The following is a 23,798-nucleotide window of genomic DNA, read 5'->3' as shown; positions in this document are numbered from 1 at the left end:
AAAGGGATTCATTGTAGTTCTTTTTATTGATGGCATCACATTATCCTTTGCACTTTTCATTCTGTCAGTGTTCTGGATTCCTTATGAAATTGTGTCCTGCCCTGTTTTTGGACCTGGTCTACAGGCATCTTTTAAATTATGGAGTGTCATGCATTCTATACAATTCATAAGTTATTAAGAAATATACAGAAACCGGGTCTTTGAGTCAGGCCACTTCATCCCTTGGTTCTCTTGCACTGCGAGGAACAGTATTCTCTTGCACAGTGAAGGACAACACTCTACCTGGTCACATGTGCCATTCCAATAAAACGAACAGCACATCAATCAGCTCCAGGGTTGGAGGTTCCGGTCATTACTGCAGTTGTTATTTTTTAGCCACAGCCAGACCTATTGACTTTGCCAATGCTTCTTTTTATCATGCTTTGGGGGATACCAGAATATCGTCTGTAAATGTTGGCTTGCTGAGAATTTATTCTTTGTCTTTTTCTATTTATTAGACTCAATCACTGAAAAAGCAGAGATGCTTTATACTTACGTGAGGTCATATCAAAGTGCCAGATAAAATAGAGGAGGGGAAAGGCTTGAACAAGAGAGAGAGAGGATGAGGAAAGAGCACTTTTGGAATGATTTTCCACAAAACATAACGGTAGATGCTAGCTTACGGTGGACGTCAAGATTTCATGGAGAAAGAAAGGGAGCAAATTAGGCTGCAGGAGAGGGATTGTGAGAGCAGAAGATGGTGGAAGGTATAAACCAGGGCAAATAGTGTGAGGAATCAGTGCCCGACAAGAGTGAAGAGTGAAAGATTGTTGCCAAGGAGAGCCAGGTACCATGTCTAAAATGGAAAATAATATTGACCTCTAACAGTTGATTGCTTGCATTAAATCACTGAATTACAAGTAGAGGTGTAACACATAGAGTTGTTTAAAAAATTAACCCATTGCCATATGTCCGATTAACAAAACCTTTTTTTCCGATCTTGCTTAGCGCAGATCAGAAAAATAGTTTTCCTGTGTGCAAAATGGAATGTATGTATCCATTGGGGCAGGGATGTAGGAGAAAATTATAATTAAAAACGTCAAAGAAAAACAATAAAAAGTACCTGTTTATGAGATTAATGGCATATACACCTTAAAAGGAACAGTAAAAGACAACTTGGAAAAAGACATTCTATGAATTGCTTTCTGTCAAATGGTGTATACTATTCATCATTTTGATTAAACAGTTTAGTTAACATCTTTTCTTAGGTTTGGTTTACTGTTGTAATCTACAGTTGAGTATAATGCTTACTCCCCATTAATTTTCATTGATGTTCTCTTCCCTGCTGCTTAGCCAGTGTGGGAGGTAATTCAAATGTTGAGAGTGTATGTGTTTTAACCCATTGGCTGCTTCGAACGTTCTGCGCCAGTGCTGAACGTTGGAAGAAACGGGTGGGACCGTGTCGGCCAACGGACGTGCGCAGCACTACCGAGGTAGTGCTTGCGACGACCATTGGCCGCCGGCAGCAGCAAACGGGTTAATGAGTTCAGTTGGAGTGGATGGGCTGAGCAGCGAAGATGTTGCTCCTGGTGGGGCTTCACCTGTAACGTGCAACCAAGGTAAATAAAGCAATATTCATAGCCTACAAGGATACATCTTCAATGTAACAATGGCGATAATTGAGGAAAGAAGGAAAGAACCTGTGTGTGGATGTGAAGAGAAACAAACTACAGCTGAAACTAAGTGGACTAACCAAGAGGAACACCAAAAGATAAAGAAATTGAAGCTGGAAAGAAACAGAACCGCCCTGTTAGCCCACCAGTGTCCTTTTCACCGGACAGCCCACAGTCAAGAGAAGTTCTAGGCTTGTATTTGATATTTAAGTGGATTGGCTGCATTTTAGTGAATTGACAGCATTTAAAAGAATGTATGCTGATTCAGTGTGACTTTTCTGCCAACAATATTGTATTGGCAGTGTGCAGCATCTCATCGTTTTAGTTTACATGCTGGTGAGGAATGAAACCAACAGTCCTGATGATAAAGGAATGTAGGAAATGCAGCAAGTGATGTAAGTGAACCGGCAGTGTGTGTGCATTCAGCTGCTTGTGGTCTCTTATACAACTTTACTGGAGTACATTATGAACTGCTTTTGGCATCAACATTGGTGAGGAGCAAACCAATGAGGCAAGGAACATCTGAGGTGTATTTTGCACGTGGAGCAAGTACCTGCACTGAACTACTACATTGAGTGGGGAGTCCCCTGAATTTCACAGTGACTGGTGAGTGCCTGGTTTGAGGGGTCGACTCATGTTCTGCGTGGCTATTTGCGCTTTTGACCAGGTGTTTAAATTTTAAGCGCAGTGCATGGAATAAACTACGAATATCTTACGACTGACCAAGTACATTTAAATTCAGCATGTGAGTAAAATGCGAGCATCTGAAGCCTCGGCTTTACCTTTTGAAATGATCTATGCCTCACCTGTATGCGCCTTGGCTTGAGCGCATGTGTTTCACAGTTGTACTGTTGATGCCTTCCTATCATGTTATCACGTGAAGAGAGGATATCGATCGTGCTTGAAGGAGACTAGAGTGCTGCCTACGTTGTTGGCTGTTGCAGTGTGTTGTATGTGAGGGAGTGTCATGGGCCCTCCTAACTGTATTGCAAAAGTGAGGGGAGGTACGCGCATGCGGCCATCACAAAGAGCAACGTTAGAACCTGCGTGTGTATGTAGCTCATCCTGGGTGTTTCGAGCTGTTCCTGGTAACTGGTAGCTGTGACACAAGGTGAGCGCAGGGTTTGGCGCTGTTCAAGGGAGTCACTCAAGTTTTATCGTGGATGCGGCATTCTACTGACTTTGAATGGTGAAAGTAACTGACCCAGTTGACTTTTGAAAACCTGGCATTGTGGAACCCAAATCACATTTCGGGTGATGGATTACATTATATTACCTGTCATGGCCTTGTTTTTATTGTCAATGCCAGTTTGAGTTGCTGTTATTCTATATCATTCCTAGTTTTTTGCCCAAGTTTATGAATGTTTTGGGCAAGTATAATGTGCTTTATTTCCAGTGCCCTGTTGATTTTGAGGAATACTTTTATGAAGTTATATGCTAGAGTCATATACGCTGCGTGGCATGTGGTGTCTTGTGATTAGTCGTCCTGGTCCTGTTGAGCATGCAGAAGGGGGAGAGTGAGTTGAGTGACGTTAGTGATTAGTCTTCCTGGTCCTGTTGTGTATGCCTAAGGAGGTGAGTTATCGTGGTCCTGAAGTGGGGCTGTGTTTTGACCATACTTCGAAGGAGTTAAGGATGTAGGGGCAGTGTGTTAAGCCAGGAGTTGTAGAGTTGATCATCCTTCCTACGGGGTTAAGAATTTAGGGGCAGTGTGTTAACCCCATTGTTTTAGGGGAGGGGTGTGTTACATCCAGGTAATATATGACAATCATTCCTAAGATGTTAAGGATGTGGGGGCAGTGTGTTAAGCCCAGCGTTTTAGGGGGTTATGTTGTTACACCGCAATGCAGTAAATGATAGGTGGAGCCCTAGTCCTGCTTATGTGAATGTTGAAGTGGGTATGTAGGGTCACCCCAATGCAGTAGAGTGTGGCAGAAGCCCTGGTCGCGTTTTGAGTGTTTGTATTGTGATGGGTAAATGGCTGGTCCTAATTGAGCGTATGTGTGTGGAGGGGTACGGGTAGTTAGTGTTCCCTGATGGATGAGCAGAAAAGTTTTGAGTTATCTGTACCCTTATATTGTAAATGTGTGGGATGTGTTTATTGCATTTGCATTTTACCATCTTACATTCCATTGGATTTTCTATTGTCTCCCTGGGGGGAGATGTGTTGTAATCTATTGTTGAGTATAATGCATTCTCCCCATTGATGTTCTCTTCCCTGCTGCTCAGCCAGTGTGTGAGGTAATTACAATGTTGAGAGTGCTTGTGTTTGGATGAGTTCAGTTGGAGTGGAGGGGCTGAGCAGCAAAGGTGCTGCTTCTGGTGGGGCTTTACATGTAATCTGCAACCAAGTTAAATAAGCCTATATTGATAACCTACAAGGATCCATCTTCATTGTAACATATGCCATGGATTTATCATTTTGGGAAGTCACATACTCAGATATCAGCGATATTGTCATTCACAACAGAGTTTACTCTCCCACATACCTATTGCCTATGACAGTCTTGCCCTAATACAGGGCTGGCTTAGGGAAATGTACAAAGCAGGCTGGGGCCAGAGATATCAATGGTTTGTACTTCCAGCTCTGTTTGCCAGCACTCATGAAATGTGTGAGCAGTTAAGTACAACATTACATTTCCACAGTGCTTCTGTTGTATGAAAGAAATAGGCATCTCCATTTGTCACCGTTTTCCAATGTTTATTTTCCTCCTTTCTCTCTTTTTGGCCTTTCCCTTTTTTATTATAGTAGAAAAGCTTTATTCGATTTTTGTAAATTAAAAAATTATAAAAGCAACAGCATCAAAAATCAATACACATGTACATACGTAAAACAGTACAATGAAAGAAATACGTAGCAATATTTACATTGAATTAACAACATAGTAAATTTTTCCTTTTTAAAAAGACACTCTTTAAAAAACTAGTCATAGTTGCCACACAGAATTCATCATTTAGTAGCTGGAGATACAACAAAGCAGGACGACAATGGGCCATATTTATTCAGTAGAGGTTTGATCCAACGGGCTCTTTCATTTTGATAAAAAACCACAAAAACAGATCACGTGCAATGTTGATTGATCAGAACTCCCATCACAGGGACAGTTGATAAGTTTTTTTGACCAATCATTAGTTTGAGGGAAAGACACTAAGCGGTAAAAAATATCAAATCTAAATCTGGTGAGTAGGTACCCTTTTTTATTCTATGTCAAAGACTGATTGTTGTATCTGATCTTCAATGCAATGCATCTGTCCTGTTTCATGGTCCTTGCTGCTCAGCCAGTGTGAATGTGCTGTAGAACGTTGGTATGTGTGGTGAGGCCATAGAGTGTTAGGATGCCTGGGGAGTGTCAGTTGAGAGTATGGGCTGATCAGCAAGGGAGCTGCTCCTGGAGGGCCTGGCATTATAATCTAAGGATTATATCAATAAAGCAACATCTTCTTCATCTACACCTCGGCTACATGGACTTATTTCCCTTACTACATTTGGCGACGATATGAAAGAATCTACATGAGTTTCCTGATGGACTAATGAAATTTGAAAATTCTTGAAGCAACTTCAAGGTATGAGTTTCTTATAACTACAGCTATGCATTTCAGAGGCATAATGGCATCCTGTTAGTCCCACCAGTGACCTTTCACCGGTCGCCCACAACGCATTTCCGCCAGTTCATGCCATCATCTACTTTAAACTACTTGTTTGCCCTACTGCCTGTCAGTTCTTTCTACATTGCGCTTCTTCTTGCCTGCTGTAACCTGCCTTGGGAGAGCACCACCCGTTTCCGTGGGAAGAGCGTCAAGGGGTACTACAATTTATGAGCTTCTTTTCTTTAAGTGTGAAGCCATAACCCTTATGTGCCAGTTCCTTCATTTTCTGCTTTTTCCTGACTACTGCCTGCCTCCTGCATGTGAAAGCTGTTCCTATCCTGAAGCCTTTCTACAAATATTCCTTCTGTACCTGAGAGGAGCAACTATCAAGTACCAGTTCCCTGACAGAGGTCTCTGCCATGCTTTCTGTTTCGACCATAACCCTCTTTAATCGTTTGTGCGTAAGCAGTCAATATGTTAAGCGATTCACTGAGGAATGACTTGTGGGAGGTAAACGTCTTATGAGAATGGAAGCTGAAGTTTGAAATTAATCTGTGTTTGATGAATATATACGGTTGGTTGTGAGTACTTTATACATTTTTCTATTTCTTCATTGGCTCTATGGTGCACCTTCCTTTGGCAGGTTATCCGCCTCCACACACTTAAAAGTGTCTTGAGCATGCACATAGCTCGCGCAGCCTTACCTTTCTCCTGCTGCTTTCTGTGACTTCTGCTGAGCTGACTTCTTGTTGCCCATAGTTTTTGGTGGATTGTGATGCCGGGAGCCATCCGGTGTGGCGTCATGTCTACGTGCCGCCATTTTGAGTTTGGCAATTTTTCCCAATTTTTCTATTTGCTGCATTCCACCCTTTGTGCCAACCACAACATTGTTTGTTTTCAGTAAAATTTTATTGAAGGTGTCTCTCGTGCTTCCTTCATCATTTTCCTCCTGACGTATGGATTTGATTCAAGGACATCGGAGCGTCTGAATGAGTCATCCTGTTCTCTGCCGGTACTGTTGCATTTTCTTAAACCTGCTGTCCCTCCTGCATTGCTCTTCAGTCTTCTTGCCTCTTTATACTCCTCAATATGCACCAGCGAGTTACTTAATTAAACGGGTTCTGCCTTTTGGCCTTCAAGTTCCTATGCCCTTGCGCAGTCCTCTTCGACTGGACTGCCTCCTTGCTTGTTTTTATGGGAGCTGACCCATCAAGGAACCGTTTTGAAACTTTGCCATGCCAACGGAGGTCAGCAGTCCTGTGCTTATCAAGGTTAGCCTGCCTGTCGTGTACTCGGATGACTCATTCCTTATTTGACATTCACAACCTGCAATTAGCACTAACTTTTCTTTTCCTCCATTTTATGGATGTTGCAGGCAGTCTTGTTTAAAATAAGTACTTCAAGAAATATTTTTTTCACTCTTATTTAAAATAAGTATTTCATGATGGTAGTTTTTACAGTCATATTTAAAATAAGTACTTTACAAAGTATTTTTACAGTCATATTTTAAATAAGTACTTAACGATATTTTACAGTCATATTTCAAATAAGTACTTTATGACATTTTTACAGTTATATTTAAGATAAGTGCTTACAGTCATATTTAAAATAAGTATGTTGCGATATATTTTGTTTTTCATGTGGTACTACCACATCTTTTGAGCATTTTATATATTGCCTTTACGTTGTTCCATGTTTAGTGCATGCTATTTTTACTGATTAAGATATGCTCGAGGTATGCGCTTTTATTGGCTATGTGACCTTCACTTTATATAATACATTTTGGCGTGGTGTTGTCACCTACATTTTTACACGTTATTTGTACTTTACACTATTTGATTTGCAAGATTCCTCTAAGTGGGATATTTACTGAAACTCTTAAATGAATTTCGTCAGCCACAGTTTTCATCCTTGCTTTAAGGTCTTCTGTGTGTCTGGCATTTGGGTTTTCTCTTCAAATTTCTCTTGTCTGTACTCTTTGCTGGTGTTTTTCTTTCACCCTTCTCCTCTGGATATTCTGTTTATTTTCTATTGTAGGGAGTACCTGTTGTCTTTTCTGGTAGTTGCTTCTACTTTTTATATTCTTGTTCTCAGCGTATCTTCATACTAGTCTGGCCAACTGGTGTGTTGTGGTGTACTCTGAACGCTTTTACTTCTGTTCGTTCTTCTTTTCATTCAGTTTTGCTGTTCATGGTGAGAATTATGCCATATTCTAATTTTTCCTTTATTTTAGGTGTTTTCTTTGTTTTAAACTTCTTCATGTTTCCAGCAAAATGTTTGCTGTTTTTGTCTGCACCTTGCATCCTTGCTACTTATATTCCATTGTGGCCTTAAAAAGGGGAAGATGTGTGTGTCTGGTGTCACTCTCATTTACTACTTCTCTGCGGTGTCTTCTCCTTTTTCACTGTAAGGTTTCCTTAGTATTTCATCCATAGGATTTATTGCATATCTTCATTTAATGTTTTGTTTTATCCTTGCTAGCTTCCTTTAAGTTGTTTCATAGCTTATTCATGCAATTGTTACGTGTATTGTTTGCTATGCCTACTTCTTGATTTATCTTTCACGTACTTATTATTGATATGATTCATATACCTACTTCTTATTTATCATTCAGCTGTTATTATATAAGGGGGAAGATGTGTTGTATCACAGACTGATTGTTGTATCTGATCTTCAATGCAATGCATCTTTCCTGATTCATGGTCCTTGCTGCTCAGCCAGTGTGGATGTGCTAAAGAACGTTGGTATGTGTGGTGAGGTCATCGAGTGTTGGGATGCCTGGGGAGTGTCAGTTGAGAGTATGGGCTGAGCAGAAAGGGAGCTGCTCCTGGTGGGGCTCGCATTATATTCTAAGGACTATATCAATAAAGTACCATCTTCTTCATCTACACGTCGGATACATGGACTTATGTCCCTTACCACACTAATGACTCTAAATAAGTATGTTGTGTGGATTTGCTGCCCAAATCCCTCACTTAATGGCAGGCCTTGATTGGAATTGTGGGACCAATGGGTTTGGAATCTGTGCCTGGATGCATTTGAAAGTAATTTATCACAGTATTGGTTCATGAATCAAGGTAGTGTTGCTTCATCTACCATTTGTATCATACTTCAGAATGTAAAGATATGGAGTTCCTATTTATTTAAGCCTATGATGAGTACTGCTCTGTGAGACATCCCTGAGCCATTTTAAGAGGAATACAAATATTCAAAATAAAGTTGTTTTTTTAAAGTTTTAGAAATACTTCAGTGATCATAGTAATAAACAACATAATTCTTATTTAACAAAGAAGATAGTGTAAAATAGAACATCATATCTAGAATAATACATGTAGAACTATGAACGATTCAAAACAGTAACAAGCCATGTATGATCAATAAGGAAGTTAGAGAAAGAAAGTAAAAAGGAAAGAAAAGAAAAAGAAAGAGAAAAGGGACTGAATAGTAGGGGAATTATTTAAAAGTTAGAAACTTTAAGCAGTAAATGAGAAGTGAAGCATATGTAATAATCAACATGGAACATTCTATAGAAAACAATTACTGAGAATCATACTGTTATAATTTAAATGTATGAATATGCATATACATGTTCATATAAGTATATATGTGTGTATATATATATATATATATATATATATGTATATATATATATATATAAACACACATGTATCTATATAGATAAATGTGGTAATGAATTATAAATTGACACAAACACAGAATTAATAATGATTTTTATGGGGGTTAGGCACTGCTTCAATCAAAGCTTGATGTAAAGCATTAGAAATAGCAATAGTATTTAGATTAATTATAACAGGAAACCATAGAGCTTCCCTTTTCATAGCAAGTGAGAGAGGTACAACATAAGCTCTATCAGGTCTATGTTTTTTAAATTAAACTTTTTATTGTTTTACAATAAAATATTCAACTTCACGGTGAATGGTTGTCTCAGCATTTTACACACATTTTACACACATGTTATGAGCATTGTTCTTGTCAACAAGCAGTCTTTGTATCATGCATGTTAGGTCTATTCCATACCCATTCAGTTGTTCCATTATATCATTACGCATATCATACCCCCATAACTTCAGGTGAACCCTCTTCCCTATATTCTCCCTTACTGTGTCTTCCTCCGTCATTCCCACTTTGATTAACATCATAATAACGTATATATTGCCTCTGGCTTGCATTGATTGTGCACACCCAGTTAGTCAGTTACTATCAGACCTCTCCATGTATCCCATTATTAGGGATATCTTCATTATTGTTACTATAGTCGCTGTTCCATGTGTATGGAACTGTCAGGGAAGTCTATGTCTGGTGCTCTCAGACTCGCTACTAGTACGTCCCATGACCTTGCTTTCACTGTGGTGCAGAGTCCCTGTGTAGTTTCACGCAAGAGGGTGGAGCATTTGTATCCCACCCATAGTAATAGTGTGCCCCTCCATTTGTCTACCCTACGGTTAGTTATGGATTTCCACTGCCTTGTGATTTCCCTCTTAGCTAGGTCCACAAATGTAGTCATCACTTTATTTTTCGGTAGTCGTGGGAATTCCCCCAGGAGACATTTCAGGGGGCAACAGGGGGTCGTTCTGTCTGCTTTTTTCTTTATACAGTTCATTACCCCAACCCAATACTCTCGCAATGTTGGGTACTCCCATACCATGTGAATCAACTCTGCTCCTTGCTCCCCACATCTGGAGCATGCAACATCATGCACCCTGTAGTTCTGTTTAATTTTCCCCAGGGTTGATAGGCCCTATGCCAAAAGTCAAAATTAATCTGCTTAAACTCTGCATTTCACGAGACTTTGGGCACTGCAGCTAATATTGTAGTGCAAGTTGTATCTAGTATAGGTCTGGCCACATCCTCTTCCGTTTTTTTTTTCACTCTATTAACGGCTGAGTGATATCTGCCCTGAATGCTTGGTATAGAAGGGCCATTGCCCTTCTCCTGCCTGTCGCTGTGCATAATATCCAGCTGCTCTGTGGATAAGTGGCTCTGACGGGTAAGCTCACCAATGGCCCATAACAGTGTCTATCACTTCTCTAGTGCAATGGAAACTGTCCCAGTGGTATGTCAGAGATATGAAGGGCAACACATTGGCATCCTGGAAGAAGTCCTGCACCTTAGTCACCCCCCATCTCTGCCACCACTCCAAGCGCCCCTGCGTTGGTCATCACCAGGGCAAACCCGGCACATAAGGCAAGGAGGACCGAGTACGGCCCATGCATTGCAAACCACAATGTCTTAGCACTTTCAGCTCCCCCCTGAATCCTGGCATTGGGTTTCCATGGGCCTGGAGAATCCAGCAGAGCAAGTGTTGGTCCGGGGTCAGGACTCGCCCGTCTGGACTAGAGTGTAACCAGTCGTACAGCCATTGGTTATAACACTGCATTTGGGCTGCTAAATAATATGCATCTATGTCCGGCGCTGCTAGGCCCCCATCTGAAGTGGGGCGTTGCATTTTGATATGGGCCACTCTGCACTGTCCCGTCTCCCATATAAGTTCTGTTAGGAGCGAATTCAACTCCGAGAATATCTTACGGGGAATGAGGGACATAGTCGAAAAATAGTAAAGTAGTTAGGGTAGTGCCACCATTTTTGTGACCGCCACCCGCACTGCAATGGACAGAGATAGCACCCCCCAGAGGTTTATGCTGGCATGGAGCACTTGAAGTGCTGCCCCTATGTTACCATCAAGTATGTCGTTGAGGTTATGATACATTTTCATCTCCAGATTGGTCATAGAGAAGCTCTCCCAAGTGAGTCAGTGTAATTCAGGTGGGATAGGCATTGCACAATCCCGGCACCAAGCCGACACAGCAAGGATACCGCTCCCGGCAGGTCCTCTCCCACATTGCAGCGAAAGATGAGCATATCGTATTCGTACAATGCAAATCTATGGTGGACTCCACAGCACTCCGACCCTCTATAGTTTTCTCCACTGCGCGCTTCGCTAGCCAGGGGTTCCACTGCCATAATGAACAGTAATGGGGTTAGATGGCAGCCCTGCAGAGTACACCACCCTACGTTGTAAGAGTGGGAGAAATTTGGTCCATTGTGTAAAGCCACCACCCAACCCTTCCAGCTAAGGCTATCAAATGCCTTTTTGATATCTATGTCTGAGAAGTTCGCATGGTATATGAAGTACACTTATGTAAGTGGACACCTTGCACCAGTCCAGACAACCCTTATGGTTATTTAAGAGGTCTTAGACAACCTTAGAAAGCTCTCTAAGCCGTAGCTGTGGAGAACAGCCTTCAGGCTTAGTCCAGAAAGAGTGTAAAGCAGGTTGTTTTACCAGAACACAATTTTATAGTATAGCTTAAGTGAAAAGTAATCACACATGATATTTATAAACAAGCATTGGCAAAGCCAATAGGTCTCGCCTATGTGAGTGCTTCTAGCTTTGCCAATGGCTGTTGGCCATGTACATAGTAATGTGGCTGCTGTGCAGAATGGATGAACGTTAAGAAGAAAAGCATTGGGAACGGCAGTCCTTCTCGCTCTGTATATAAAGGGAAGTATGACAGATTGGCATTTCCAAAGTTTGCTATTAACTACTTAACGATGCTGGGGCAACATTAATAGCATACAACAAACAATAATAAAGGCAGGCACCTGACGAGGCCGCACGTTCCAGGACAGGTCTCTGAGCAACAAGATTCATAGTCCACTAACTCATACATCGTGAAAGAGCTCTCCAACCCCAACGCCGAAAACAACGACATCACCCCATCGCAAGACCTCTGCAACTCCCTCGCCTCCTACTTCCACAACAAGATCGCGGATATACACAACAGCTTCAGCCCTCAACCGACGCACGCCACGACCGAACCACCGCCCCCCACCACCACCCTCCGCGCCTGGACTCCGATCAGCACCGAAGACACCGTCCGCATGATGAACTCCATCCACTCCGGATCTCCGACCGACCCCTGCCCTCACCACGTCTTCAACAAGGCCGACGCTGTCATCGCACCCCACCTGCGGGGCATCATCAACACCTCCTTCGACACCGCCACCTTCCCGGAGAGCTGGAAGCACGCCGAACTCAGCGCCCTACTAAAGAAACCAACAGCGTACCCCACCGAACTCAAGAATTACCGCCCCATCTCGCTCCTCCCGTTTCCAGCCAAAGTCATCGAGAAGACCGTCAACAAACAGCTGGCCGCCTTCCTCGAGATGAATGGATCCCTCGACCCTTCACAGTCTGGCTTCCGAGCCAACCACAGCACCGAGACCGCCCTCATCGCTGCCACCGATGACATCCGAGCCCTGATGGACAACGGAGAAACAGCGGCCCTCATCCTTCTAGACCTCTCCGCGGCATTCAACACTGTCTGCCACCGCACCCTAGTGCAGCGCCTCAGCAACGTCGGAATCCAGGAGAAGGCACTGGAATGGATCATCTCCTTCCTCGACGGAAGAACACAGAGAGTCTACATGAGCCCCCTCGCGGCCATCGCACGCCAACACAACCTCAACATCATCTCCTATGCTGACGACACCCAGCTGATCCTTTCCCTGACCAACGACCCCGCCGCCGCCAGAGCCAACCTTCACGAAGGGATGAAAGACGTAGCCGAGTGGATGACGACCAGCCGCCTGACACTGAACTCAGACAAGACGGAAGTCCTCATCCTGGGCGCCTCGCCCTCCGCCTGTGACAACTCCTGGTGGCCCCCCGCCCTGGGCACTGCACCCAAACCGACAGACCACGCACGCAACCTGGGCTTCATCCTGGACTCCTCCCTCTCCATGACCAGACAAGTCAACGCCGTCTCCTCGTCATGCTTCAACATCCTGCGCATGCTACGGAAGATCTTTCGGTGGATCCCCACCGAGACCAGGAAGACGGTCACCCAGGCCCTCGTCACCAGTCGATTGGACTACGGCAACGCCCTCTACGCCGGAACCACCGCCAAGCTCCAGGAGAGACTCCAGCGGATCCAGAACACCTCAGCCAGACTCATCCTCGACATCCCACGACACAGCCACATCTCCGGACATCTGAGAGACCTGCATTGGCTCCCCGTCAACAAAAGAATCACCTTCCGCCTCCTCACCCACGCACACAAAGCCCTACACGATCAAGGCCCGAGCTACCTCAACAACCGCATCAACTTCTACGCTCCCAAACGCCATCTACGATCAGCCAGTCACGCCCTCGCCGCCGTCCCCCGCATCCGAAGAACGACAACAGGAGGAAGGCCCTTCTCCTACCTGGCCGCCAAGACCTGGAACTCCCTCCCGTCCGACCTGCGCCTGACCCAAGACCACCTCTCCTTCAGGAAGAAGCTCAAGACCTGGCTGTTCGAGCAGTAGCAGCACCCCCCCACCCCCCCCAAGCGCCTTGAGACCCTCCGGGTAAGTAGTGTGCTCTATAAAAGCCTTTGATTGATTGATTGATTGATTGATTGATTGATTGATTGGTGATGTCTAGGTTTCCTCATAGAGGGGTATTTCATGATGGCCGCTGTGGTGTTGTTCACCCAGATTAAAATCAGATAGCAAATTTGGTTAACACACGAATTGTAGAGTTTCCAATGCTTTTATTGAATCCATTTGGTCTTCAAGTTTCAAAGACTCAAATCGGCATCTGATGTCTGCGCCAAGGAAAATGACAGTTGGTCCCAAAAATTACATGACAACAATCTCATGAAATAGACTCCACTTAAAACAAGCATTGTTAAAGATTAAGTGTGGCGTATTTGTTTTGTTTTTTTTTTTTTTTTTTTTTAAATTCAACAATGGTTTTAATAAATTAATTGCATATCACATAAAACATCACACAGGATTAAAGATCTCTGTATATATTTCAGATTTCAATATTATTAATGTCAAAACTACATTGTATGATTTTACATAGACTTTGTGCTACATTAGAACACTATAGACAAACATAACTGTGTAATAACTGAAACATTAAATATTAAATAACCAGAAATAAAATAAAACGTGTAAACACTAAGCTAACAGGAAATGTTGCAATTGCAGCACACCCAATAAAGTGGTTTTACATAGTACAAAAAAGATTAGGACATAAGTATTAATTTCCAGTCTACGAGGAATACACAAACTGCATTCAAGAAAACTTTTAGTAATTGGTCCATGATCGTGAGATATTTAAGTTTCTCTGACCACATTTTATTCTATCATTTGAAGACCTAACAGTATCTCTGCTTCTTGTTAACATCTTGGAGAAAACTGAGGGTTTTTTGGGGATTCTGTGTAAGATTTCAGTTTATATGCAGCGCCGCTGTCAACTTCCATGGACTTTCGAGAAAAAAGAAGCCTCACATCTCTGTGGAGGTAGATTTTCCCAGATTTTGAACTCTGGAACCTCAGATGTATGAGGTAGCGTAACGTCTTTTCTTCAATCTGCAAAATATTTTCTTCATTGAGGTTTCCATTAATTTCTTTTTTCGCAGGAACAGAAAATGTTCTTTGCCGTAGGAATGTTTGTTGATTGGCTGGCATGTCTCGTAAGTCATATATAACAACAAACATTTTCACCACAGTCTTGTTGGGATTAAATAAGGTCACTTGTATTGTTCCTGAAGGTGGCACTCGATAGCCTCTTTTTCCAAGGGATTCCAAAGTAATCACACCCATGTAAGGTGAAGGCGCATTGTCATCAGAAACACAATAGAAAGACACTTCTACTGGAAGAGTCATGTGAGTAGGACAAAAGAGGCCACTCGCACCGACGTCGGCTGTGAAACCATCAACAATGCCTAGGGGTTCCAATCGATGATTCAGTACAGACTCCTCAAAATTTCCCAAAAGACTAAGACTTGTGACAGGTGGAGCACTTGCACTAAGAATATACGAAAAGTTGTCTGGAATATCTTCTGTGTTTAAATACTGCTGTGTACTTCTTGTAGACAGGCTTTTCAGTTGCAACAAAGAAATGTCCAGGTCAAAACATCCAGACTTTGTTTTTCTTTGTGGTACTGGGCTTGAAAGTAATGGCAGTCCAGTCCGAGGATGGAATGCATTGGTTGAAGTTCCATCCAACGAATGAAATTCATGTTTCTTCCAACAAGATGAATGTTTAAGTGGCATCCTTTTCTGTGCATTTTCACTCTTGAATCGTTCACACTTAGTGAAACCATTTTCAAAATAGTTTTTCTCAGGAAATATTTGGTTTTCACCAATTCTTGGGTCTTCATTTTCGTCATGCAAACACTTTTCTTTATCTGGCTTTTCTGCTATTGTAAAACTTTTATGGTCTTTTTTAAAATAATTTTCTATACTTATCAGTTGGATTTTTTTCTCAGACACTTTTGTTTCCTTCGAGTCCTCATTTAAGCACTTCAATGTTTTTGTATGCACATTGTCAACCATCACTAGGTTTGAACTTTGTGTCCCGATAGTATTCAGGATCGTTTTTGAGTGCTAGTAGTTGGCCTCTTAAAGGCAAATCATTTATTATGTGGGGTGTTGAAAGTTCTCGAGGTGGACAAAGTTGTTGTTTAGTTCTCACAGACACATTGCTGTGAATGTTGCAAGTTGACTGTCTTTAGGGTGAGTGCTGGTGGTTGTATTTTTCTTCCGATGCATCATGGTTGCTATCTTGGGTCCCAGGCATGGGTGTGAGTTTGCTTCCTGGTAGATATCACTGATTGTGAGGGGGGTCCAGCAGTCCTTTTCCTGAACGCTAGTAGTTGGTCCCTATCCCAGATCTCTACACAGTGCTTACTTCAGTGGCTGATGATTAGCCATTCTTCCACCTAGACTGTTGCACTGTGGCTGCTTGCTGCAGGGCGTTTGAAAGTCCTACAGGCTGCAGCAACAGTGCTGATTGTGGTGGCACGCTGGAGGGACAGTCTCCCACTCATATATATAGTGTCGATTGGAGTAAGTGGAGGTTGGCTTGCCTACTTTCCAGGTATATTGCTAACTGCGATTGATGCTAGGAGCCGGGATGGCTTCTCTCCCATGTTATGTGCTAAGAGCGGGCGGAGCTTCTGGTCTTGACCCAAGTGCTAGAGGTTAGCCCCTCCCCGACATATCTAGACACAGCTGATTGAGGTGGGCGCTAGTGGATCGTTCTCCTCCCCTAGGCAGTACAGTATTGGTAATGCACAGACTGTTCGCCGCTCTGCACAGCTCGTCGTGATTATGCGGAGGCTGCTTTACTGTGCCACTCGGTTATAAATAGACTGCAGGAGTCGTCGTGTCAGGAGAGGACACCGTGCCAGCCTCTGCTGCTGCGAGGACTGTGTAGTTGTTGCTGGCTACTCTGAAACAACATGTCCCTGTAAGGATCTCCGCAAGCCCCCTCTCTTTCTTTCCTTCGTCAGTAAATAAGGCTTTCCGAGGCAGTCTGCTGGAATGAGACCTAGCGAAACCATGAAGCCAGAGCGAGACACTTCAGATGAATTCTTTGAATATGATGCAGAGGAGTTCCTGGTCTTATTGGCCTTGTTGATTACAGAAGGACGAACACCAGAATATTCTGCAAAAGGGCGGACAGAAGGGTTTCATTGTCCTCCACCGAAATCTAGTGATCCAGTGTACATCAAACATGAATGCAGCGAAAAATTTACACAGTGTTGCCAAGCTAAAAGAACGAGGTCTGAAGTTGTAGAGCTGTGGAAGAAGAATACCCAGATTATGGTGGAGGTGATGCTTCTTCCAGACTGCTGTTACAGTGATGAAGGGGCTACCACAGATAGTAGCGATTTGAAGTGTGGCGTATTTGTAAGGCTGTCTGGGCCACGTACAGTCGCTGTTAAAAAGCGTACTTCCTGTTTTTTTATGCGTTTTTAATGTTGTACTTTCGCACAGTTGCTGTACATTGCTGAGACAGCCTCACACATATGCCACGCTTTGTTAATGCCTTAACCACGGCTGCAATTCCTCCACAGTGGATGGGTTCCATTGAGTGGGCGGGGCTACGACGGCCGTTGACTATTCGCTGCAATGGGGAGGGAGCACGGAAGGGGTTAAAGATTGGAGTGCAGCATATGTGTGAGACTGTGTTGGCCTACACGAAATGCCCAAAATAAAGAAAAGTAGTGCAGTGAAACCAAATATGTGACCCACACTCAAAGGATCCATTTAGCAAGAGCAATCGCTAGGGCTGGGACAAAATGCCCACAAGGCGGGACAAATGTACACTGTGTACTAGCCGAAACAATGGAATTGATAAGGCACGCCAAAAAACCAATCAAAAAGCGGCATGCGTGTATCATACGACAGGGGACTTACCAAATGCCTTTCGGAGTAGCGCATATGCACTGCATCTAGGCTCAACCTAAAAAGCTCTTCCTGCACCCAAGCCTTTAAGAGTCTGTAGTCTGAAGAAATGCTGCAAATATTTAATTTGTAACCTGTACTGCCAAAGAGGCAAGTGTAATTACTTCTGCAGAATATATACATACAGTAATTTGGCTACTCTGGAAGAGATGGGAATGGGCTGTTAATATGCATGATTGGTGTGGATACCCACAAAATATGTGAACGGGGGCTTGGTTGTTTCCAAGAGGCACCAATTTATGCGACATGCTCAATCTGTCCTTGAGTTTTCCAATAAGCACTTTTCATGCTGGGATTTTTTTTATCTCTTACTTAGAAGGCGCAAACTGAACTACAAATCCCAGAATGCAAAGGTTTGCCAGCCGAAATGCAAAGGTTTGCCAGCTGAAATCCAAAGCCGTCTGAAAGTGTCACATTTCAAGGAACCTCTTGTCACATTTGATATCTGGTTTTCCATCTGAAGCAACAAGATGCCATGTGTAAAACGTTAAAAAATATATTTATTTTGGATTTTAAGTCATTTTTTTTTTGCTTAAAGTTAATCAGGAAATTGGCACAGGCGTTCTTTTGTGCGAATACCTTTCATTTAAATAGCTGATGGGCGAGTATTTGCAAGCCTTTAAAGCAAATTGCATGCTAGAGAGTTGTATCCCCATGACCCATGCGCGTCTCAGACCCTGACCATTAGGTTTTAGTCACCTTTCTGTCCCCACTAAGATAAAGAAAACACCCAGCAGGAAACCCCTCTTCTCAGGACTCCCACCGCAGCACATGTAGATGGCTCTGTCCTGGAGTCAAGAGATGCTGCTCCCTCTGGTCCCCGCTCAGCAGCCCAGGCCTCCACCCTGCTTCAAAGGCTCGCTTTAAACACCGTAGAAGGTGCTGCGAGGGAGGGTTCATGGTGCACAACACCAGCATCGAAGCTGGGCCCCTGAGTACTAATACTCTCCAGTACTCTAGGGTAGAACATAATAAAGAGCTGGTACTCGGTACCGGTGAGCACCGGCACATTTAAAGCACTGGGCACAATACAGCAGGATGCAAAAATGTATTCAGGAGCAAAAATCTAATACAGGTGCCGAAGCACAATTTGATTAGGGTGTGCAAAATATGTGTAATTAGCTTCCGCGCAATTACACAAAGTTGCTTGCTATTATGGGATGTTTACGCATAAGTGCGAAATCGCATACCGCTGCAAAATCCATATTGATGTGAAACCACCAGGAGCGTAGAGATACTATTAGGAGCACAAAGTAAATTTGAGAGCAAAATACTCAGGAGCAAAGTCACATTTTGGTTCACAAGTATTATGGTGGAGCATCCAAAGGGTATGGAAAGCACAAGTATACCTACATTGTAGTGCACAGATGCAGTGCTTTTCAGCACGTGCAGCACAGTGGGAAGCGCACTTTGGGCAGGCGGGCTAACACGTAAAGCAGTTAGAGGTAACGATGAGGCTCAAATACCACCTTCTCCGATGGGCACAGCACCACGTCAACCAGGCCCCACAAACGTGAACAGCACTTTCCTGTAAAAATGGCAAAGGAGGCGGCCTCGAAGGAACCAGCGGCTGAAGGGGCAGTCTCGATGTCGATGACAGGAGACCTGGCAGTAGCTTTTAAAAAAAAAAAATTTAAGCAGCTTTATATAGCGCGAACTCGACCCGAAGGTATTGGAGCGCTTTACATGAGCACCGGTTACGTTACACAAGGACACATCAGACCACTTATACAGTGTGCAGTTGGAGCCGGATACATGGATTTCATCTGAGTCTCTCCTCCTCACCACACATGCATACTCCCCCCAGGGTGTTTTCCCATGCCTGCTGATAATTCCTCCTCCTTCAGTCTGGCACCTACTGACCATGTACAGCATCAGTATTGAGTCTTTATGAAAGATACTGCTAATCTGGCGGCTCTGGGGGTGTCTCCCCCTCCCCAGGGTTCCGTGTCTCATCTGTTCACTTCCCCGTCGAAAGGACCAATCACAGCCTTGCCCCTGCGATGCTAAAAGGACGGGCCACATGCCTACACTCAAACATCCCTCCTTCCGGGCATGTCCTGCCCAGGCACTGACTTCCATTATCATGGTTCACACTGATCATTCAGCAAATATGGGAGGAGGGGGGCATTAACCTTTAACCAGGGGTGCAGGGCCCTTTCCAAGCCTTAACATTAACCCAGGACGGCTCAGTGCGCGCTGGTGGATTAGGAAGGTAGCTCAGTAGGATAACGAACCTGCTGCTTCTGCGTGCGGCTGCCATCCCGGATCCACCTTAGCCTCTTAATCATTTGGAGTTTTCAACAAGAGTATCATTGACTTGTGTATAGGAAGCCCTCGTGGTTTTAAAGCAGGTGGTCATGCCAGACCCCAAGAAGATGTCTGCTACTACTGTGCCCCATGGAGCCACCACCCAGAGGGGGCAGGCTTGGAGTAGGGACCAGTGGTGGTTTGTGGCTACAGCTGCCTGCAGTGGTGACAGCCTGCTCCAGGCACTAGATCCTTTTCGCTTCCTCCGGAGCAGGCAAAACGACAAAAAAGCATTGCCAAAGTCAGCAAGCCAAGCGGGCTCCTGCTAAAATATTAAGCATGGCGCCCATGCTGTTGGTAATTCTAAATGTTTAGTGTGGACCCAGGGGCAGGACGGCAATGAGGAGCATGTTGACCTACTGACAAACAAAAACAAGTGCGCGCGACTCGGAACTGCAGCGGATTTACAAAGTCGGAGGCACACAAAGCGTTTCCCTTGCGGGAGCGAGCCTGGGGCACCATGTGTTTATAACTTAATTAAAAACATATGGTGCCAAGCTCGCTCGCATAAGAGAAACGCCATACGTGCACACGTTGCAATTGAAGGCAATGGAATGCATGCACGTTTGTGGCTGAAAAGCCGAAGCGATAGCTTAAGGTCTTTTGCCATGCAGCGCATGCGCACTGCTAGGCAAGACCTATGAAATAAATATGTATTTATCATATAATACTCTCCATCACATACAGATATCCAATACCCGAAGATATGCACAATGCACGCAATACTTTGCAAAGAAACACAGTAAACAGCACTAATACACAGTGGACCCCGGGGGGACCAAATCATATACTAAGGAGGTGGTATAAGAACCATGACTTCGGTCGAGAGGACGTAAAAGTACTGGGGACCCAAGGAACCACCCAAGGTGAGTGACTAGGAACGGAGAGCGCGTGCAGTGTGGGAACACAAACTCGTACTCCGTAGAAGTCTATGTGTAAGTCTTGGTTGGATTTTAAAGATTAAGGACCCTTCCCAGTGGACCCTGAAGGAACCCTGAAGGAACCCTGTGGAAGACAGAAGGTTGTAGAGCCACCCCACCTGTGGATACCCTAGTACTCACGTTACCTACACCAGTGAAGCCGGATGCATAAGTGTGAAGTGGTGTTGGAAACCGCTGTCAAACCCAATTGAAGACTTCAGGAAAGTGCAGCTGCTGAAGGAGGGGAAAGTGTCTGTTGGAATTCGAAGGTGGATTCTTGTTGAGAGGTACCTGCAAGCAGAGGGGACAGAGTCTATATCACTCAGAAATGACCAGGAGATCTGGAAGACGTATACCCACCGATGTCTAGAGTTGCAGGAGAGTTGACGACGACCTTGACTCTGCAGCTGTGAGGACCAGGCGACCCTGAGAAAGACCAGGAGCCATGCACGAGCTTTCCCACGAAGGATGTCAAGTGCTGAGGAGTCGGTGTATGCAAAAACAACAATTGATGGACGGAATGTTGCACAATGGCAAAACATTCACCCCCAGTCACAGATCTGGGATTAATCCATCGTTATTTTGCTCATCACACCACCCCACCCCAGTTCAGACATGGCCATGTGCAAATCAGTCTTGACCCTGTGCCTCAAGGGAACAGTCCAGCCCGAACTGCCAAGCCATATCTTCCCTGGCCTGGAATCAAGCATTCTAGCACCGGTTTCTGGCTATCAGCCTTCATCAGCCAGGATAGCTTGATTCCAGTGGCATGGAGAACATGGGACTCACGTCTAAACATACCCGTCCCACTCGGGGTGATAAATGCAAAAACAACAATTGATGGACGGAATGTTGCACAATTGCGGCAAAACATTTACCCCCAGTCACAGATCTGGGTTTAATCCATTGTTATTTTGCTCACCACACCACCCCAGTTCAGACATGGCCATATGCAAATCAGTCTTGACCCTGTGCCTCATGGGAACAGTCCAGCCCAAACTGCCATGCCATGTGTTCCCTGGACCGGAATCAAGCATCCTAGGACCGGTTTCTGGCTATCAGCCTTCATCAGCCAGGATAGCTTGGTTCCAGTGGCATGGAGAGCACGGGACTCACGTATGAGCATACCCGTCCCACTCGGGGTGATAAATGGCTTGGTAAGCAAAATCACGACGGATTAAACCCAGATCTGTGACTGGGGGTGAATTTTTTGCCATTGTGCAACATTCCGTCCATCATCTTATGTGTTTTGAGGAGTCAGTGGACGGCAGGAGCACAAACAAGCCTTGGCATATGCAACAAATGCAGTAGCCGGAGAAGGAGAAACGTCTGGACCAGCAGGGTCCAGGGGACTCACCAAAAGCGGGACAGACCCCAAGCCATCAGGGGAGCCCAAGAGAAGCAAAGGTGACCCTCAAGTGGACCCAGAGGCACTGGAATCACAAGATGACCTCAAGCAGCTCATATGCTTACGATGCGGTGTGGCCGAAGATTCTGGTCACAGGAGATGCTAGAGGTTGGGGCTACTTGCAGCCTGAAGATCTTCTTAGATGGAAGTCAACAAGCTTTTGCAACTGCAAGTTGACGTGGTGCACATGGATCTGGTTATTGAACCCCGTCGAGGGATACAGGACTCAAACTTGGTTTGAGGACAGTACAGGCCTCAGATGCTGTGGAAAACCACCACCTGTGTTGCAGAACCCTTTCGTAGTCTGGATGAGCTCAGGACCAGCAGGCGGGTCGACTTAGTTGTGGTGCCTGCAAAATCAGGGGAGTGACTCCTTCACTCCAAGGGAGATTCCTTCAGGTGTCTTTGATGCCCACAGGCCTTGGAAGGTTCCTGTGTGGTGCACAGGCAGTCGATGCAGCAGACTGGAAGGGAGATAAAGTCAAACTCAAACGAAGTCCAGCGATGTCCACAGTGCCAAGATGGTAGAAGAAGAAGTGGTGTCTGATCTGAATCTTATCCCACAACAAATCTATCGACCCACACTCAGGTAAGCCCTTAAGTACCCTATGGAAAGGGTTGGGATGATTCAGGGGACCCTCCCAGGGAAGGATCTGGACAGGGGGGAGGTTACTCCCATGTTCTTTGACCAGTTTCGCACCAGACCTGGAGCCAACAGCTCCCAGGAATGGTTTGAACTGGACTATGCATGGGGACATCAAATTTGCCCCACATATAGACTGAGTGGTCTTGGAGAGCGCACCCACACTGTCCTAATACACTAAATCCTGTCTGGTAGGTGGTTACATCTCCTTGTGACAGGATGCCTATTGTTCTGCCTTCCCTGCTTGAGCTGGCTCAGCAGCAGGAAGGCAGAATCGTGTCTCCGGTTGGCAGCAACCATATTGTGCTGTCCAGGTCTCAAAGACTGGTATCGGGGACATGGAGAGCCTAACGGAGGGCTCTTCCAGTTCTTGGAATCATACACCCACACTGTTTACGGTGTGGGGGTATGATTCCAACATGTTTGATACCAAACATTATAGGATTCGTTGCAGGCAGTTTTGAGATGGTCATCGTGTAATTTCGCGGTGCCCCTCTATATGGCATATGACCGCTTCACTGACAACCTAGGAGAATGGACTCCGTAGGCTGTAGGAGTGTTGCTCATGCAGGGGCACCCTCTCACTTAGAACCAAACACCCTGCCTTCAGGGTTACTTATAGGTTTTAAGTGCAGTGACCCTAGATATAGGAAACTAATAACTTTAGTAAGTGGTGCTTGCACCAGCTTACACAGGCTGCAATGGCAGAACTGTAGTTCCATTTTGAATGCTCTCCCATGGGTGGCATAATGCATGCTTCAGCCCATGGGGACCTCTGGGGTACCCATGCCCTGGGTAACCCGTACCGTATACTAGGGACATATAAGGGTACCCCAGTATCCAATCTGGGTTGTACCCAAGTAATGAACATTACAATTTAGGGGGAAAGCAGATAGACTGGGGTCCTGATTAGCAGGATCCCATCAGATTAGTCAACAACAGCCTAGCACCAGGCAAAAAGTGAACGGTAACTGTAGAGGCAGATCCTACTTTCCTACAGAATG

The 23,798-nt window shown here is 44.6% G+C and overlaps 2 protein-coding genes across 2 annotated transcripts in view; one reads left to right on the top strand and one right to left on the bottom strand.

The window, feature by feature from the left end:
• Window positions 1–23,798, top strand: part of LANCL2 (LanC like glutathione S-transferase 2) — a 233,402-nt gene that overhangs the window by 41,887 nt on the left and 167,717 nt on the right. The window lies entirely within an intron of this gene.
• On the bottom strand, window positions 13,984–15,609 carry LOC147688832 (atos homolog protein A-like). Its single transcript, XM_086941733.1, has one exon. The coding sequence runs from the start codon at window positions 15,594–15,596 to the stop codon at window positions 14,436–14,438; it is 1,161 nt and encodes a 386-aa protein (XP_086797859.1). The 5' UTR covers window positions 15,597–15,609; the 3' UTR covers window positions 13,984–14,435.

Source organism: Lissotriton vulgaris, chromosome 10 (assembly GCF_964263255.1).
Source record: "Lissotriton vulgaris chromosome 10, aLisVul1.2, whole genome shotgun sequence".
NCBI classification, from domain to species: domain Eukaryota; kingdom Metazoa; phylum Chordata; class Amphibia; order Caudata; family Salamandridae; genus Lissotriton; species Lissotriton vulgaris.
The sequence above is the reverse complement of the archived record's forward strand: the minus strand, read 5'-3'. Positions and strand labels throughout refer to the sequence as shown.

Coding starts and splice junctions, on each gene's coding strand:
- LOC147688832 (XM_086941733.1), bottom strand. CDS start 15,596: ATGGTTGACAATGTGCATACAAAAACATTGAAGTGCTTAAATGAGGAC.